Source organism: Lagopus muta, chromosome 1, assembly GCF_023343835.1.
Source record: "Lagopus muta isolate bLagMut1 chromosome 1, bLagMut1 primary, whole genome shotgun sequence".
Classification (NCBI taxonomy): domain Eukaryota; kingdom Metazoa; phylum Chordata; class Aves; order Galliformes; family Phasianidae; genus Lagopus; species Lagopus muta.
Genome location: NC_064433.1, coordinates 134,319,957 through 134,338,865, shown reverse-complemented (window position 1 = coordinate 134,338,865; position 18,909 = coordinate 134,319,957). Strand labels below are relative to the sequence as shown.

Here is an 18,909-nt window from a genome sequence, read left to right as displayed (position 1 = left end):
AAGGAAGGATTTATTAAAAGAATTTGAAAGGGGGAAACATTGCTGCGTTTTTGAGCAGCATGTAGGAGAGGTAACTGCGTAGGTGACTTTGTAGAAATCATGCACAAATGGCTTAGTTCTTTAAAACATATCCAGTGAACCAAAAGAAGACAAACAGGAGTTTGTGTGCATACATAAAATGTACTTTCCATTTGCTTTGAGAAGCCACCAAGCTGTCAGTGTGCTTTTTTGGGTACCATTCTCTCAGAACAAGTTATTTGGTAAATTCTTAAAGCCTTGAGTGCTTAGAGTCTTACCCAGTGTCTACCAAAATGCAAATTCTTTGAACTTGGAATCTGTCTCAGACAGCAGGCTCAATAAGATGGATGATGGCATTATATACCAACTGTAGTTTCTTTCCTATCCCCTAGGAAAACAAACATGCTTTCAAATCTATCCTTCCAGAACCATTTTCTTTTGTAGCTGATGATGCGTCTCACTCAAATTTGTGTTTTTCCCACTTAAGGATGCCTGCCAATAGCTTTCAGTACTTACAATATCTAAGTATTCATGTTCTAGGGTTTTTAGTTCTGTGCACTCTTCAGCTGTTTAAAAAATAAATTAAAAAATTGTCTGATAGCGTTATATACATTCTAAATAGTTTTAATGTCTGTTTTGAATTTAAACAACTTGATTGCTCCAAAGTGTCAACGCTTAAACCGAGAAAAATATTTTTAAGTTCTTTACAGAGAGAGTGGTGAGGTGCTGGAACAGGCTGCCCAGAGAGGTTGTGGATGCCCCGTCCCTGGAGGTGTTCAAGGCCAGGTTGGATGGGGCCCTGGGCAGCCTGGTCTAGTGTTAAATGGGGAGGTTGGTGGCCCTGCATGTGGCAGGGGGGTTGGAGATTCATGATCCTTGAGGTCCCTTCCAACCCTGGCCATTCTGTGAAACAAAACCACACCAAACAGATGTGTGATTTGGAGAATGATATCTACTAGAAATTATTCTTTCTCCCATTTCCCTAGATTCTAATAGAAAGTAATTTGTCTTTGTTGCTTTTTTGATTCCTTGAAATTTTTTCTTCTTTTTTTTTTCTTTTTTTTTTTTTTTTAGGGACTGTGAATGTTTGGTGGTCTTTTTGAAGCTCGTTGCTGTTAAAGAGCAAACAAAAATTGCTCATCATAACCACATCATAGTATTTTGAGGTTTGCTTTAAATATTTGGTGCTCTTTTCTGGCTGAGTGCCATGCTGCAGCCTCTTTCAGTGAGCTGGGAGAGGACAAAGTATCGCTTTGTCTTACACCACTAAGAACATTCCATAGGTTCAGAATTCTAGGTAATTAGTTGCGTAACAGTATATTTGCTGGAGGAATTTCCAAGAACAAAAAGAACCTTCAAAGGACTGATACTTTGCCAAGAGACTGCAAATACATCTTTCTCCAATTTTTTAATGCAGAGCCTGTGTCTTGGGTGCTTCTCCCTGGCACTTCTTACTAGGATGGCAAGGAGAAGATAATTGAGCTAGAGAAGACTCTTACAGTTCTGTAACTTCTCTAATTTTCATCTGGTTTTAGGTCTATGGACCTGGAACTCAGACGAGAGCTTTCCAGTATGTCAGGTAAGCCTTGTTTGTGCTTTCTGATACTTGTTTACTTTATTTGCTGACTCTTTTGAGCTTGGTCAGTTAGTATGAGCTTCGTTTTAATCCAAGAACTGTTTTCATTCTTAGACCAGCTTTACTTTCAGAAAGGAGATGCTGAAGTTTTTAAAAATACCAAGGAACGACACATTATTTGGTTTAGAGCTCTGAATTAAAATACTGTGGTATTCTCCTAAAGGGCAGCCAGTGCCTGATAGGAAGGTTCTTAATGCTGCTTTGAGTCAGAACAGTTTTTAACTCTCTGCATTTTAATACAATGCTGCCACCTTGTGTCTTGGTGGTGGACAGTACAGTGCACATGTCCCCTTCTAGGGGAAGGAACAAGTTGAGGGGGTATTGCAGCAGATGATGTTTGTAGTATAAGCAAGACCAGAATGTACTTTCACTGACAAAAAGTCAGTCTGGTCCTTAGAATCTTCTGTTCTGTTTTGTTAGCTAAACATCAGGGCCAGACTTCTGGGTTGTTTTAATCATAATGTGCTTGGAAATGCTGTTCTTTCAGTAGTGGGAAAGCAGTAACAGAGGTGATGGAAGCCACTCCTTTAAAGATGGTATTCTGTAATGGAAGAAGTCAGGATTTGTATGTCCAGGGACATGCTGATATTGTTGTATCAGATATCTGTGTTATTTTTCTGTGAGGAGGTATCACCAAAACACTCTTTTTAACAAACTTGTCTTAAAATTTTCAGGAAGAGAGATGGTGATTGAAATAATAAACTGAAAATCAGGTGTTGATGCTGTCATGTGAGATATGTGGGAAATGGGCACCTAATAAATGTGTGTAGGAGAGGAAAGATGAAGTATTTTTTTTTTTTTTTTTTCAAGTAACTTTGGTTGTTTTTTCATTTTCCTGAATGTGCTCTGAGGGATTGTAGCCAGTATATTTCAAACCCCTTAAAACTCACCTTCATTTCAATGTATCTTTCATCTGGGACTGTGCAACAAAAAGCTACGGAGACATGCAGTCATTTAAAAATATGCTGTAAATCTTATTTCAGCCTTTCTCAGTCAACTCATCTGCTTTAACGGAGCTCTGGGGAGGCAGCTCTCCTTTTAGAGGAGAGCATTATTTATGGGGAAGTGAAAATTGCCTCAATCTGTTCTCTTTTTGTAGTGATCTTGTGAATGGATTGGTGGCGTTGATGAACAGCAATGTCAGCAGTCCTGTCAACTTGGTGAGTATGAGTGCTTCACTCTATTGAGTTTACTGTGCAGTAACCAACTTCACCCGTGTTTTCCTTCTTGACACTGATGCTAATTTCTAGAAGAAATAGATGCTGATTTCTAGAAGTAATGAACAGAATAAAAAATCTCTTTAACCCTGCATTTTCTGTATAAGAAGAAGATTAAGCACCTAGGTGTTAAGATACGATAGTGTCAAGAACATGAGAAATTTTTAGAGTTTTTTTTGTTTGTATTAACAGGAAGATTCATGTAATTAGAATATGAAATCGAAAAGGGTCAGGATGCAAAATACACCAATTACTTTTTAACTACAATGAGCACTGAAAAGGATACTTAGCTCTGACTAAATAGAAATCATTTAATACTGGCTTTGATTGGAAGAAAATGGGTTTATTTTCGATTGGGTAATTTTCTAATATTGACTGTGATTCTTAGAACGTATCTTTTCCACTAAGGTTTTTACTTTGTCCCATTTGCTATCACATTACCTTCAGCAGTGAATATAAGAATAGGAAAAGAGTGCACGTGCCAGATCATTTCTTTGTATGTCAACTTTTGCCAAATCAAGTACTCAACTCTGCAGGGCAGCTCACTAGTTGTTTTGGTTTTTCTTCTTTCTTTCTTCCTTCCTTTTCTTGTGGCTGTAAGCTTGTTTCTGTTTTTCTGTCTGAATGCTGATATTTTTAAAATCCATCATGTGTTTTGCCTCTGGAAAACCAAGCATTTAGATTTGTGTGTAGATAAATGTTCAGCTGTAGGTCAAACAAGATGTAGTAAGAGGCCTGTTAAAACAAGGAATGCTAGGGACGGAGGGAATTGAGTCTGAAGACGAGCTAATCTAGCAGGAAGCTTTCAGCATTTTATTCTGAAATGCTGAGATTGTTTCTCATGTGCAAGTTTGCTAAAAAAAATGTGACTTAAGAAAGGAAATATTGTACAGGAAAGCAGGTAGCCTCTATATATATTGGTAAATTTGTAGATGTGGTAAATTTGGAAGTAATCAACTGCAGCAAAATTGGTTGAACTTAGTGTACTTATACATATGAAGTCTTTATTATATCATCTGTCCTCAACTCATCAAAGTTGTTGTGTACAGACTGAACTGATGATGTGGTTGTGTGGGCTGCTGAATTGGGGTATGTAATTTTACTGTGATTAAGGGATGCATTTTATTTATTCTTTATATAATAGTTTCTGAATACCCCCCCACGTCACACTGAATTATTTTCATCTGAGCAGAAATGTGGTAATAATGCTAAACTGAAAAAACTCAACATCACTGTATTAGAACTGTGTAATGTCAGAAAGCTAACTTGTTATAAATTGTTATTGTAAATAGTATTCCTTTCCATTTCTAGGGAAACCCAGAAGAGCACACAATCCTAGAGTTTGCCCAGTTAATCAAAAAACTGGTTGGTGAGTATAAGAAGTAATTCTTCAGTGGATCTCATGAAGTACTTATTGTCATTAGGTGATTTTGTCTTGATTAGTGTATGTATTATATAGATAATTTAATTGGGTTTTGGGTTTCTTAATAACTTTATTAAAATCAATTGTATCCTGGCTATATAATTAAATATTAATCAGATAATCCAAATCCTCTGAGCTCATAAAAAACTGCATGAACAGTCAAATGAATACATTCTTTCAGTGTATCTGCATGATTTATGTCAGTAATTTTATATAATGTTTATGCAAGTTACTAGATAATTACCTGAAAGTGAAGTTTTCCTCACTGCGTGCTGTAAAAACATAGAATCATAGAATCATAGAATCACTAAGGTTGGAAAAGACCTAAAAGATCACCCAGTCCAACCGTTCACCTATTCCCAATAGCTCCTACTAAACCATGTCCCTCAACGCAACATCCAGTCTTTCCTTGAACACCCCCAGGCTCGGTGATTCCACCACCTCCCTGGGCAGTCCATTCCAGTGCCTGACCACCCTTTCTGAAAAGTAATACTTCCTCATGTCCAGCCTGAATTTCCCCTGGCGTAGCTTGAAACCATTCCCCCTGGTCCTATCCCTAATGACACGAGAGAAGAGGCCGACCCCCAGCTCACTACAACCTCCCTTCAGGAAGTTATAGAGAGCAATAAGGTCTCCCCTGAGCCTCCTCTTCTCCAGGCTGAACATTCCCAGCTCCTTCAGCCTCTCCTCATATGGCCTGTGTTCCAGACCCCTCACCAGCTTCGTTGCCCTTCTTTGAACACGTTCCAGGGCCTCAATATCTTTCTTGCAGTGAGGGGCCCAAAACTGGACACAGTACTCGAGGTGCGGCCTGACGAGTGCTGAATATAGGGGAACAATCACCTCTCTGCTCCTGCTTGCAACACTGTTTCTGATGCAAGCCAGGATGCCATTGGCCTTCTTGGCCACCTGGGCACACTGTCGGCTCATGTTCAGCCGAGCATCAATCAATACCCCCAGGTCCATTTCCTCTACGCAGTCCTCCAGCCACACCGCCCCAAGCCTGTAGCGTCGCCTGGGGTTGTTGTGGCCGAAGTGCAGGACCCGGCATTTGGCCTTGTTGAAACTCATTCCATTGGCTCCAGCCCAGCTCTCCAGCCTGTCCAGATCCCTCTGTAGGGCCTCGCTACCCCCAGGCAGATCCACACTTCCAGCCAATTTAGTGTCATCTGCGAATTTACTGAGGGTGCAGTAAATCTTACATAATATCCTAGCTGAAATACAGATATTTTAGCAAGGGGATTTTCACAATGGTGCAGGCTGTTCTCCTTCAACTACCATTAAAAAACTTCATGCTGTGTTGCCAGTCTTTCTCTACTCTTCTTTGATCTACCAGTGATTCCTTCAAGGGCTGCCAGCACCTCTCTTGAGTGTGGCTTGGAAGAAAACAGTTTGACTTCCCCTTTTTCTGATATCTGTAGCACTTCAGAGCCCTCAAGAATGGAAGTAAATAGCTGTGCACAGTCTTGTAATGTGGCTTCCTCGTGAGATGAAACATGCTGGTGCCCTTAGCTGAGGATTTTGGTCTGTAGATTCCATGAGTGCTTCTGAGAGATCTGTAAAAAGTGGCTGAAAAAGGGAAGTTCAGACATACAATACAGAAGTTGATGCATGTGGTGTTTCAAATAGAGAACCATCCCCACTGAAAAACATCTGTAAATCCACAGTTCAGGGAAGGGATTGAAAAACACAGCACCAAACCCATCTGGCAGATAAAATAATCGTTACCTTGTCTGTTTGTTCACAAACAACTTGACCTGTTTCAGTCTGCCTGGAGTGGCAATTTAGTTCTACATCCATAAAATCTCACAGTAAGATGGCATATGAACTGTTGGCTAGATCAGATTAGATAAACTGTCCTGTGTGTTTTCATGAGGGAACACAAGTGCTATGTGTATTTAACAGTCAGACTGAAAAGTATGGGCAAAGAGCAAGTGAAGTGCTTTTGCAATGGAAAAACACTAACAGAAATGCAGAACTGAACAGAAATGCTGAAACTGACAAGGATCTCTGTGTTGCTCTGGCCCAAGTCCTGCTCAAGCAGGGCCACCCACAGCAGGTTGTCCATGGACATGTCCATACATCTTCTGAAGATCTCCAAGGAGCTGGCTGCAAAGCCTCTGAGCAGCCTGTGCCAGTGCTCTGTTGCCCACCCAGTACAGAAGTGTTTCCCTGGTGTTCAGAGGGAGACTCCTGTTCCAGTTCGTGTCTGTTCCTTTGTCTTGGCACTGGGCCCCACTGAAAAGGGCCTGGCTCTGTCCTCTTGGTGTGTATCTCCGAAGGGAGATACACATAGGCTGAAGAAATTCACCTTGTAGCTTCTCTTTTCTAGGCTGAACAGTCCCAGCCCATCCTCACAGTATAGGTACTTCAGACCCTTGGTCTCTTTCATGGATTTTTTTTGGACCGTCTCTGGCATGTCCTTGTCCCTCTTGTACTGGTGGACCCAGATCTGGGCATAGTACTGAGTGGAGAGGAAGGACCTCTCTTCACCTGCCTGTAGTACTTTGCCTAATGCAGTGAATAATAGCATTGCCCTTTTTTGTTCAACTTGATGTCCAGCAGCACCTTCAGGTCCTTTCCTGCCAGGCTACCTTCCAGCATGCCCTGGTCCTTGAGGTTATTCCTCCACAGGTACAGAACTCTGTAATTCCATTTGTTGAACTTTGTGAGGTTTCTGACAGGCCATTTTTCCAGTGTGTCAGGATCTCTCTGGATGGCAACATGGCCTTGGTACTGGTGTACCAGCCACTCACATTGGCCCAGTGTTGACTTCTGGGGGTACACCAGTAGTGTAGGCCTTCAGCTGGGCTTTGTGTTACTCATCACCACCATGTGGACCTGGCTACTAAGTGGTACATCAACAGCTTGTGTAGGTGAATTTCATGAAAGACCGTGTCAGAAACCTTGCTGAAGTCAATAATATCCACTGCTCTCCCATTGTCTACAGCGATGGTTACTTCATCAGAGAATGTTACTTAAGTGATTAACATTACTTCCCTTTGTGGATGCATGTTGAAATCTTCATGAAATGTTTTGTGATCCATGCTGTTCTAGGACAGCTGGTTCACTCAGCTGTTGTGTGCAGTACAACTGCATGGAATGCTTTTCAGTGTTGGAATTATGATGCAGAAACTTCAGAATCACCTAATGTTTCAGTAGTAGAAAAGACTAAATGTACCATGTGGTGAGTTGCAGATAATAACACACAGCCTCTTGTTTGATAGGCAGCGGGAGTGAAATCCAGTTTCTCTCAGAAGCACAGGATGACCCTCAGAAACGAAAACCTGACATCAGAAAAGCCAAGTTGTTACTTGGATGGGAACCTGTGGTATGTACAGCTACGCTACTGCTGTTGTGCCCAAAAACATGGGGAGGACCACATAGCAATGATATCTTTCAGTTTTCAAAGTATCTGCTTAACACTATCTCCAGGACAGTTTTAAAACAGCTGTAAAGTGCCTGGAGTCTCTCGTACTGTTGCACTAGCTTATGATTCAGGAACTTCTGGATAAATTGCATGGTTTGTGCCATACAGGAGAACAGATTAGTACTGGCACATGTGACAAACGTAAGTAGAAACCATTTTTTTAATAGGCTTTTCAACTTTTTCACATGCGTATTATGAAGTGGCTACCTTTCTGTAAGCCTGTTGGATTCTTTGAAGGATGTGGTACATAGTTAAAAGAGCCTAACGAGTTTGCTGTTGCTTCTGTTGTCTTAGTTCCTGTTTTGCTGTGGTGACATGCATTATGAAAGGAAGAAAAAATTCTTTTTAGCTTAATTAAAATGTTTTTAGAAAGATCTATAGAGTAAGACTGTTTTTAAGGTGATTAATAACAATGTTGCATGTTAATTTGGGTTGCCTGTAGGGAGGAATATGACAGCAGAATTTTCTGTTTTGTCATAGCTCATTTAAAGGGAACTGTGTGAAACTCAGGCAGAGCAAAATGTGAACCTCATCAGAGAGAGCTACACGCTACTTTGTGTGTTTTTTAGTTTTGTTTTGTTTTTAATTCTGATGGACTGAACCAAACCAGAATCTCTTATTTTGGGCTACAAGTATCATACATAGAGATGTTCAGGGTTTGTTCTATGTGTAAATAAGCTTGAAATGTGCTTAGGGTTAGTCAGACTTTTCTTACTATCCACAGTAAGGCTTGTCCACCTCTGAAGCTTGGTTACTCACCACCTGAGGTGGTCAAGATTGTCATTACTCAGCACAGCTGATATGCACAAGTTGCCCGTGATGACATTTATTTTCCTTTTCAACCTTCAGATAAAGATAATTGCAAGTGTATAACCAAACAAAGCTGATGATAAGATCTGGCTTGTTTGGGGAGGAGAGGCCTATATAATCTCTGGAAAGAGCACGATTTCCTTAGTCAGCTCCTCATTGTAGCCAGCACAATAATTTGTTGGCTTTTCAGATTTACAGAAATCTTGCCAGGAAGCCTGCAAACCCATCTAGTAAGTGCAAGCCTATTAATGGAAAAACATAGTTCCAGACCCTTCTGAAAGGATTCGGAGACACCAGATATTAATATACTGTACCTTAGAGCACAAGGAGGATGATCACATGAAATGATCACAGAACGTGTGTGATCACAGAAAGTTTAAGAAAGTTAACTTTTACACTACTGACCTTCTATGTTTGGTGCATTCAGTACTGAAATCTGCTCTGAAGTGTCAGTGCAATATTAATACATGGAGCTGTAGGCATGTAGCTTTTATACTGCTTTTTTATTCTCCTGCATTGATAATACCAGCAAACATGTCAGAGCTCATGGCTGTTGAGAGAAGTGGATAATAATTCTGTTGTTGCTGTCTACAAATCATAGTGTATAAATATAGGCACAGAATATGAAGAATTACAATTATTTCTGTGGGGTTTAAGAATGTTACATAAAATACTGAAGGATTATCTGTATCCCTTTTTCTTTATATTGGTGCAGACAATAACAACAAAAAAAAAAGCCTACCAGCTTTATACCTTTCAATGGCATTCACCATTCTGTGAGAGTCTGCAAAAGATGGTTCTTAAAACAGAAGGGGTTTAAATTTCTCTCTCTTTCACTGCATAATTCTTGAATTCTGAAAATGTGTTTTAACACTAAGTCATTCAAACATAACTATCTGATGCTTTGAATTTGGTAGGCTTTTTTTTTACTTGCAACATCAGAAAATGCATCTGAAGTTTGAAAGCTTGAAGTTTGATGCATTAGCAGTGCTGAGATGTAACCAGTACGTGGTGCTGTTTATACTTAAATTGGCAAAGAATTAAAGGACTTTCTAGCAGTCTTTTGATAGCTGTATTTTAAAAAGTTACTGTTGTGAAAAGAGCTGATGTCAACTCAGAGTGATACGATTCTCTCATTTTTGGGGACAGGTCCCTCTGGAAGAAGGTTTGAATAAAGCAATTCATTACTTCCGTAAAGAACTTGAATATCAGGCAAACAATCAGTATATTCCCAAACCAAAACCTGCAAGGATGAAAAAAGGAAGAACAAGGCATAACTGAAGACTGTTGGTTGGACAGGAAATGCCCTGCTTTGACATTTGACGGATGTAATATTTTTCTTTTTTTTTATTTGAAAGAGACTTTGAAACAGGTATCATGAAGAACAAACTGGAATTTCATTCTGAAGCTTGCTTTAAAGAAGTGGATGTGCCTAAAAATAACAAATATTCCCCTTCCCCTGCAAATCTTGCCTTGCACTTTTTAAATCTGTCTTTTTATGTAAAAATAGAGTAGAAGCATCTTTTAGTATCTTCAAGTTTTATATCTTGCTGTGAGATCATTTTGTTGTGACTGTCCTTGACAGTTTTATTTACTGGTTTCTTTGTGAAGCTGAAGATAAACACAAATGGGATGGAAAAATGCCAATTTATTTATAAAAATGGATGCTATAAAATATGAGAAGTTCTACTATGCATAAGAAAAAAAAAATTAGTGGTATTGTCAGATGGGAGACACTGACATCAAATATAGAGGAGTTTAAAAGGATTCTGTATGAGAGCTTTATGTATTCTTTAAACGAGAGATTTTTTCAAAGGTTTAGTTTTAGTTGTACACTTGAATTTGAGATATTTTCATTGATTACCATGGATAAGGATATTTTGAATCACTACTGTGTTGTGTGTGCTCTGGGAATAAAGTTAATGTATTATTGGTTACAGTGGTTGAATATGCTATTTTAATAAAATATTGAAACTTCTATTTAGTTTCAGCGTCTCGCTGTGGGCACTTGTCTGGCATTACATGTCTGTGTATGTATTGTGTGTTAATTAGGAAGTTACAGTCCTTGCATACTTGGCTCAAGGCTAACAGCATTTTGTCCTGCATTGTTCATCTCTTAGTAGCTTTATAGGAAGGGAAGCAGGATGTCTGTCGAAATAGACTGGACAAAAGCATCATGATTTATTCCAATCCAAGCAGTTGATAGTGACGCAGAGTCTAACTTCAGCATCCCTATCTTGAAGAAATGCTTCTATTTTAGCACTTATTGAATTACCTGTAAATGCTTACAACTTTGCAGAACTATTTCTGTCACACACACACACCCCCCCCCTCACACGCACAGATTTTCTTCCAGTGGAAGTCTGCTGTGCAATGAAGGTGGAGGGCCTGTGGGAGCATTTCCCCCTCTGGTTGGAGAGACAGCAACTTGCCTAGAATTTAATTACTATCCATCACTTCTGTCATTTTGCAGCTGAGCAGCTTGGGGTCTGCTTGTGACTTGAAGCCTTTTTTTCTGGATAGTTGATCTGGGCATTTTTTCCATATTAAGTTGCCTCAAAAGTACACCATGGTATGTGTGCTCTGAATGTGCATAGTCCAACCTATAATTACCAGTACAGTCACAAATCACTGCCTCTCTGTATGCTCAAAATCACAGCTGGATACATGTGAAATTAGTGCCCCCTCCATTAACAGTTCTGCGTTGAGAACTGCAAATCACCTTCCAGCACAGTGTTTTTAACCCTTAAGGGTTAGGACTCAAGTTTAAATAATCTTAAATAAAGCTTAAGCTGTAGATTATTTTGTGGGTAAGGTATTCCTTCTCCTTGTATTGGATTTGAAGAGGTTGTATACAAAGGTGCAACACAGCTCCGGCAGCCCTTGAGAATAAATGGGAGTTGAAGGTACCAGCTGCTACTTCCAGGACTGTTTTTAATTTAATACAATGACTTTTGTGCAAAGCATTTAAATTGTAGTGGAAAAAGCATATTCCTGGAGGCTAGCATGAAATGTGCATTTTTTGAAGAAAAATCCCTTTGGAAGTCTGAATGTTTGGATGCTACAGATAGGAATTTAAAAGCTTTTTAGATTGCTTCACAGCCTGATCTCCACGATAGAAAGAGCAAATCAGGCAGAGGGCAAATGGCTGGCACTGATACAGTCGGTTTGTTTGTATGCAGTATGCCTCCCAGTGGGCCTGAGTGACAGACCGTATTGATCTGCTGCTTCCTTTATATCACCTCCAGCTTTTGTTTCAGTGATTCCTGGTTCAGTTCCCATATTCTTTCTGTATAATTTCTTCTAGGAGCAGCAGGTGAGGTGCTGTTGCCTTTTGTGTTTTAAGCCAGTGGCTGGCCTGGCCCTCTCAAACGGCGTGAATTAAAATAGAGTCTGCTGGTTCTTAAGCACTGAATTGGTAATTTTGGGTTGGGGAAATCTGAGAATTCACATTTACTGCTGTCACCTAGGCAGGCAGGGTGAAACTAGCATGGTGCCTGTGTAGTCACAGTGATTCACGCTGAAGGGCCACTAAGCCCACGTTAGACACAAATCCCCTTGTTGCAGCTGGGAACACACAGTGGGTATGGTGAATGGGGCAGCTTGGTGCTGGCAAGTGAGATCTGTCTGGAAGAAGTGGTGTGCAAGGCGCTCTCTGCTGTGGGTTCCTCCGACCTCACAGGGAGGACCGCTCTTACTGCCTGGAAGTTACCACAGCAAGACGGACCTGGACAGGCTTGAGAGGTGAGCCTGTGCCAACCTCATGAAGTTGAGCAATGCCAAGTGCAAGGTCCTGCACCTGGTTTGGGGCATCCCAAGCACACGTACAGGTTGGGTGGAGAATGGCTTGAGAGTAACCCTGAGGAGAAGGATTTGGGAGTCTCAGTTGATGTGCACTTGTGGACCGGAAGGCCGACCGTATCCTGAGTTGCATCAAGAGAAACGTGACCAGCAGGTTGAGTACAGTGATTCTGCCCCTCTGCTCTGCTCTCAGGAGGCCCTGCGTGTAGTACTGTGTCCACTTCTGGGACAGCCTCCACAAGAAGGACATGGAGCTGTTGGAATGGGTCCAGAGGAGGGCCATGAAGATGATCAGAGTGCTGGAGCATCTCCTCTACAAGGACGGGATGAGAGATCTGGGACTCTTCAGCCTGAAGAAGAGAAGGCTCCTGGGGGACCTTATAGCAATCTTCCAGTACCTGAAGGGTCCTACAAGAAAGTTGTGGAGGGACTTTTTATAAGGGCAGGTAGAGACAGAACACGGGGAAGTGGCTTTAAGCTGGAAGAGGGTAGATTTAGACTAGATATTAGGAAGGAATTCTTTACAGTGAGGCTGGTGAGACACTGGAACAGGTTGCCCAGTGAGGCTGTGGATGCCCCCTCCCTGGAAGCATTCAAGGCCAGGCTGGATGGGGCTTTGAGAAACCTGGTCTAGAGGGAGGTGTCCTTCCCTATATCAGGGGAGTCGGAACTAGTTGATCTTAAAGGTACCTTCTAACCCATCTATTATATGATTCTAAGAGATCCACTGTTAGATTACTGCTTTTTTGATATATAATATACTTCTATTTCTACACATAGGGCTGCTCAGAAGCTCTGTAATGTACATTATTTATCCACAGGCAGCACAATGAGGCGTGTAGATGCAATTTAAGCAATAAGTTGCGTGATCACACAAACTAGAGAAGCCTTGTGTCTTATCTTTAGGTTAGATTTTATGCTCTGGGGGGAAAAAGTAGTCATCTGACAGTCTTTTCTTGTGTCTGAGGCATTTGCAGCTTCTCTATGATTCTGGCTAAGCAACCACTGCCCAGGGGATACTTATGAATGCCTCTTTTTTTTTCCAGAAACTTTTAGAAATATATATTTGACCAAAAAAAAGTTCACCACTGTAAAAATATGTTTGAAATCAGGTTTAGAATTGAAGCAGGCAAGGAGAAATGACAAATGCAGTTACATAAATTCATTAGCCCTGGAGAACAGGCTAAAGAGCAAAACAGGGCTGTGATTAGTGTGATGGATTAAGGCAGACCCCAGGCCTTTATTAGTAACAAGTTCAGTGCTACTTGAGGCCAGGAAGTCCTTGTACGTTGTTAGAGGCTGCTCAGAGATTTGTCCACAGAAAAAGGATGCTTTGTTAACAGTAAGGGAAGTGTATACTTAGCATTGCCAGTCCTAACATCCATACATCCTCCCCCTGAAAGCAGTGGAAATGTAGCCATCACAGCTCCATAGTGGCTTTGTTCTAAACATTTCCCACTGCTGGCATGGCATGGAAAAGATCTGGACTTCAGTGGGACTGCTGGCATACAGACAGTACTTATGTATGCTAGAGTGACCAAGATGGAAATCTCCACCTGAGTCATATTTGTGGTCTTGAGACCTGCATTGTGCCACGCTTGTGAAAAGCTTTCACATGTTGAAGTTCTTATTTGCAGCACCAACTCAGAGCTACAACAAATAGCAGCCATAGCTATGGATAAAAGTGGAGCTTCTTCCCTATGACAGGAGATTCCGAAGGGTGATTCCGTATCAGTAGGGAAATAATTGGAAATAATTCATATTTCCAGCAAATAATCACTCTGGTTCCCTACTCTTTTCCAGTCCCTTCTCTTACTCACCTACCTATAATAGCAAATGTGGTGACAACTTCTTGTCTGCCTTGTTTTGTTGCTGCTTTACAGCTTGGAACAAGGAACAGCTGTTTCATCCTTGCTGTTTTGCCTAGATTTTGACTCGTTCTTTGGCAAGGAGAAGATCCTGTGCTCTGTGCCATGGCTGAGCCAGCTGAAAAGTCCAAAGCATGAAGCAGTGTCATACCCAAACTGCTATCAAAGCCAAGTACCTCATTCTAGGCTCTGTCCACCCCACCATTACAAGGAAGGAAAACTACACCTCCTATCCAGGAAACAATTTTGGAATAAAAGCGCATGATTCTGGCTGACTTCTGTGGCTGACACCTGCAAACTGGGGATGCAGCATTGTGAGGCTGTGGAATGTTATGATACGGGCTGTGGCCTGTTTATCCCTGTTCTGTAGGAAGCCACAATGAACAATGCCACTTTTCTGTCCTAGTGGAGAGGTTACATGGTGTCAGTGTTGAGTCAGCCAGGGACGATGATGTGATGCTATCTGTGAGCAGAAGAGAACAGTTGGGAGAGGGAGTCTTCCGTTTGTGTTTGGGGACGGAAATACTCAGAGAAAATCCTTAACTTGCTGAGGATACAAAGCCAGGAATGGTTGATACACCAGAAGGCTGTGCTGCCATTCAGTGACATCTGGGCAGGCTGCTGAGCAGAGTGGAGAGGAACCTGATGAGGTTCAACAAGAGCAAGTGTGAGGAGAGTAGCTCTTAAGAGAAGGACCTGGATGTCTTGGTGGGCACTGTGTTGGCCTTGAGCCCACAGTGTCACCTGATGGCCAAGAAGGCCAATGGGATCCTAGGGTGCATTACAAAAAGCGTGGCCAGCAAGTCAAAAGAGGTGATCTTCTCTTTATTCTGCCCTGGTCAAGTCAGATCTGGAGTATAGTGTACAGTTCTGGGCTCCTCAGTTGAAGAAAGATAGCAAACTGCTGGAGACAGTCCGACTGAAGGCTTCAAAGATGGTGAGAGGCCTGCAGCATCTCCCTGTTGATGAAAGGCTGGGAGACATGAAGTTGTTCAGGTTGGGGAAGAGAAGGCTGAGGGGAGATCTCATCAACGCTTATAAACGTCTAAAGGATAGGAGTCAGGTGGATGAGGCCAGGCTCTTTTCAGTGGCACACAGTGACAGGACGTGGGGCAATGAACAAAAACACAGGGAGCTCCATCTGAACTGGGGAAAAAGTTCTGCTGTAAGGGTGACAAAGCACTGGAACAGGCTGCCCAAAGAAGTTGTGGAGTCTTCTTCACTGGGAATATTCAAAACCCACTGGACATCTATCTCTGCAATCTGCTGTAGGGAGCCTGCTTTAGCATGGACTCCAGAAGTCCCTTCCAACCCCTACAATTCTGAGTGAATTTTGTGAACTTTATTAATGTGGTTAACTTTGAAGCACTCCATGCATTGGTGACAAATAACAGTTCTCCTTTTGCACAAACCTGTGGTGGCTCATACCCGCTCACTTGTTCTCAAGACAATTTTAATCACAAATTCCCAACACAGCACCATGAAGTGCTCATTCCATACTCAGCACATGGTGGGAAACTGCAGCACAGTGTAATGGAAAATATTTGTTTTTATGTCTTGGAAAACCCAGATTTTGTGGGAGTGTGCAAGACACAGCTGCAGGATTGAGTGAGCCTGCAGGAACAGACACAGCTTGCAAAGGCCTACGGATGGATGGCATTTATTTGCAGCACTTTAAATTCTTCTTACTCTGCAGGTCTGAATTCCCAGTTTTATATTCTGGGAAATGATGGAAATTATCAGTGTGGTTCAAACACTGCCACTTTTTCTTATAGGGCATAAAATAGAACTGTTTGGGTAGGAATAGGTGTTTTCCAACTGTGCAAAGAGAGTGTGCTTGACTCAGAACATGACTATGTCATACCTGGAATAAAGGGTCTCCTTTCCTGGGAAACACAGCAGTTTAAAACCATTAAACTGGCAATGAGTCTACTGCTTAGTGCAAGAGCTCCAAGATCTAGGGAATGGTGGGTCTCTGAAGGACATTACATGAGTGTAAGTGCACACGTGTGTGCAGAGGAGTGACTTACATGCTCGTTCAGTTTGGCTCCCTTATTTTGTTATTTTACTCCTCTTTCAGGCTGGACTGAGAACTTGCAGCTAAGCAGGAAGGACACAACATGGGCAACGTTCACAGGCAGCTTCTGCCTGAGGTGGTCACTGGGCTCTGAGTCTGGACACTCTGCATCTCAGCTACTACTTCTGAAATCAGATTCCTGCTTGCAGCCATTGCCCCAGAGGATCCCTTCCTATGACAGGCTCTGGAGGAAGGCAAGTTTTTCTGCACTGGGAGCAGTATTGGTCTCCTTGCCAACAGGATCTGTTAAAGCTCCATGTCACTCAAGGCTGGGTGGGAAGGCTGCATGCAGTGGGTATGGCAATAGCAGAGGAGGCAGCAAGGCAGCAATTCAATTGAAAGGAATTTTTTCTTCTTTCCATAGAATCAGAATCACAGAATGGTTTGAGTTGGAAGGGACCTGACAGCCCACTCAGCCCCACTCCCTGCCATGGGCAGTGCTCCCCCCACCAGCTCAGGCTGCCCAGGGCCCCATCCAAACTGGCCTTGAGCACCTCCAGGGTGCCTCACCAACCTCTAAGTAAAGAATTTCCTTCTAACATCTAACCTAAACCTGCCTTCTTTTAGTTGAAAACCATTCCCCATTGTCTCAACCATTGTCTCATCACTCTCAGACCACACAAAAAGTCTGTCTCCCTTCTTGTAAGCTCCCTCAAGTTCTGGGGGCTGCAATGAGGTCTCCCAAGAGGTTTTTCTTCTTCAGGCTGAACAAGCCCAGCTCCCTCAGCCTGTCTTCATAGGAGAGGTGCTCCAACCCTCTGATCATCCTCGTGGCCTCCTTTGGACCTGCTCCAACAACTCCACATCCTTCCTATGCTGAGGGCCCCAAGCCTGGATGCAGTACTGCAGGTGGGGCCTTTCAAGGGCAGAGCAAATGGGGACGATCACCTCCCTCTCCCTGCTGTCACCCCTGAAGACTAATTGGATTTGTCTCTTGATACAAAACTGAATGAGTAAGCACATCTGAAATGAGTTGGGTTGTGCTACATACTCTGTGTGCCAACCTAGATGATATGATGTAATTTTGTGATTGAGTGTAGAAAAAGTAGCAAGAAACCTTTTTTAAAAGCACTTTCCAGTAGTATGGCTTAATGAAACTCGCTGTTACAGACTCTACTAAATAATTGGAAGCTTTATCAAAAAAGCTTTATTTCTGTAACACTTCATATATCGCATACTACTAAGTAACAATACCAAAAGAAAAGTCATGTTTCTTTCTTGGCAGCTCCTTGGCTCCTGCTGTTGTACATGAACAGGAGGGAAACAGAGACATTGACTGGGGGAGGGCTTGGCTTTGCCCAGCCCCATGCACCCCAGCTGTAGGAGGACGAAAGCCATCAGTAATCATCATAGTTGACTCCTGCCCCATGCCTGAAGGTGTGTGGGTTCCGGGGGCCGATGGGTGAGTCCTCATCATAGTGGTGCTGGTAGTACCCCCCGTAGTACTCGTTGCCACCACGCCCCAGGCTCGTCCAGTAGGACATATCGTCTTCAAATTTCTGCCAGGAAGAAAAGAAGAGAATGAAATGGAAAGAAAAAGATGAAAGAGGGGTTCCCTTTGGCTCACGCGAATAATTCAGATCTGGAATATCTTTTCAGAAATCCTTCACCTGCTTTACAAAACTCTGCAGCTAAGAGACTTTCTCTGTGAGATGTACCAGTCTGGTTTCACAGTTCCCCATGCTGTAGTCATGGCATACCTGAGTGCAAAGCGGGTGCATCGCCCTTTGCTTTATGCCTGTTATTTTTCTCTTGTAAAATCATAAGGCTCTAGAAGCAGCTCACGGCAGCAGTGGAAAAACAGTGTGCAAGGATATCGAATGCTCGCCAAAACAAAGCCTTTCCATCTGAATGGCTCTTTGGAAATATTTCTGGCTGAAATTTGTAAAGTTTTGCAAAATACACAATGGATAAACACAGCCTAAGTCCTTTCTGAAGCGTTGCTGGAACTGACAGTTATCTAATTGTTAAAGCTGTGTCTTAATACTCCTCAAAACCTCCTGAGTGGACTCGCCTCCCACAACAGGCCTGGTTCCATTTGTCAGTGCACACAGGAACTTGTAGAGAGGAACCCATCTTGTCTGCATGGTTTGCCCTTTCTACTTAACTTCTTACTACATGCACTCAGCCTTCAGTTCCTGATTCATAAACCTGCTTTTGTTAATTTCCATATTGTGCAGCCTCGCTGTTAAAAAGTCACTTTTATCTGCATAATGTCCAGGAGCAACAAAAAATGTATCCTTCATTATTTCAGTGCAAGCAAAAGATTTTTTTTTAAATTGTTCCAGTTTTGAAAATGAATGCATTCATTTTCTAAGCAATCCACATAACATGAAGGTCTAACGTGCATTCCAGCTTGCCTGTGCCAATGCAATCTCATTAAGCACACGCATGCAGCTGTCAGAAGCCAAGAATCCAGCATCTATGACTATTTTTACCTCTTATTTATGTATGGATTATTCTATGCTTGGGACTGCAACTGAACACAGTGTCTGCTGAGCAGAGCTTTGTGCAGTGTGTGTACCACCTGGGGGCTCGTGATCCTACCCCGGTGTTGTTACTGCTTAGAAATATACCCTCATGGTTCAAAAGGAGGTTGGCTGAACGTTACCAGGCAGTGTTCTTTCCC

The 18,909-nt window shown here is 42.2% G+C and overlaps 2 protein-coding genes across 3 annotated transcripts in view; one reads left to right on the top strand and one right to left on the bottom strand.

Annotated features, from left to right (window-relative positions):
- Positions 1-10,512, top strand: part of UXS1 (UDP-glucuronate decarboxylase 1) — a 56,530-nt gene extending 46,018 nt beyond the window's left edge. For both annotated transcript variants that reach the window (XM_048933769.1, XM_048933779.1), the window contains exons 11-15: positions 1,554-1,597; positions 2,754-2,814; positions 4,183-4,240; positions 7,522-7,625; positions 9,684-10,512. In XM_048933769.1, coding sequence (XP_048789726.1) covers positions 1,554-1,597; positions 2,754-2,814; positions 4,183-4,240; positions 7,522-7,625; positions 9,684-9,815 — 399 coding nt within the window. In that variant the 3' untranslated portion in view covers positions 9,816-10,512. The remainder of the gene's footprint in view (positions 1-1,553; positions 1,598-2,753; positions 2,815-4,182; positions 4,241-7,521; positions 7,626-9,683) is intronic.
- A 6,885-nt stretch (positions 10,513-17,397) lies between these two features.
- The window catches only part of ECRG4 (ECRG4 augurin precursor), a 3,361-nt gene continuing 1,849 nt past the window's right edge, over positions 17,398-18,909 (bottom strand). The window contains exon 4 of the mRNA XM_048933798.1: positions 17,398-17,779. Coding sequence (XP_048789755.1) covers positions 17,618-17,779 — 162 coding nt within the window. The 3' untranslated portion in view covers positions 17,398-17,617. The remainder of the gene's footprint in view (positions 17,780-18,909) is intronic.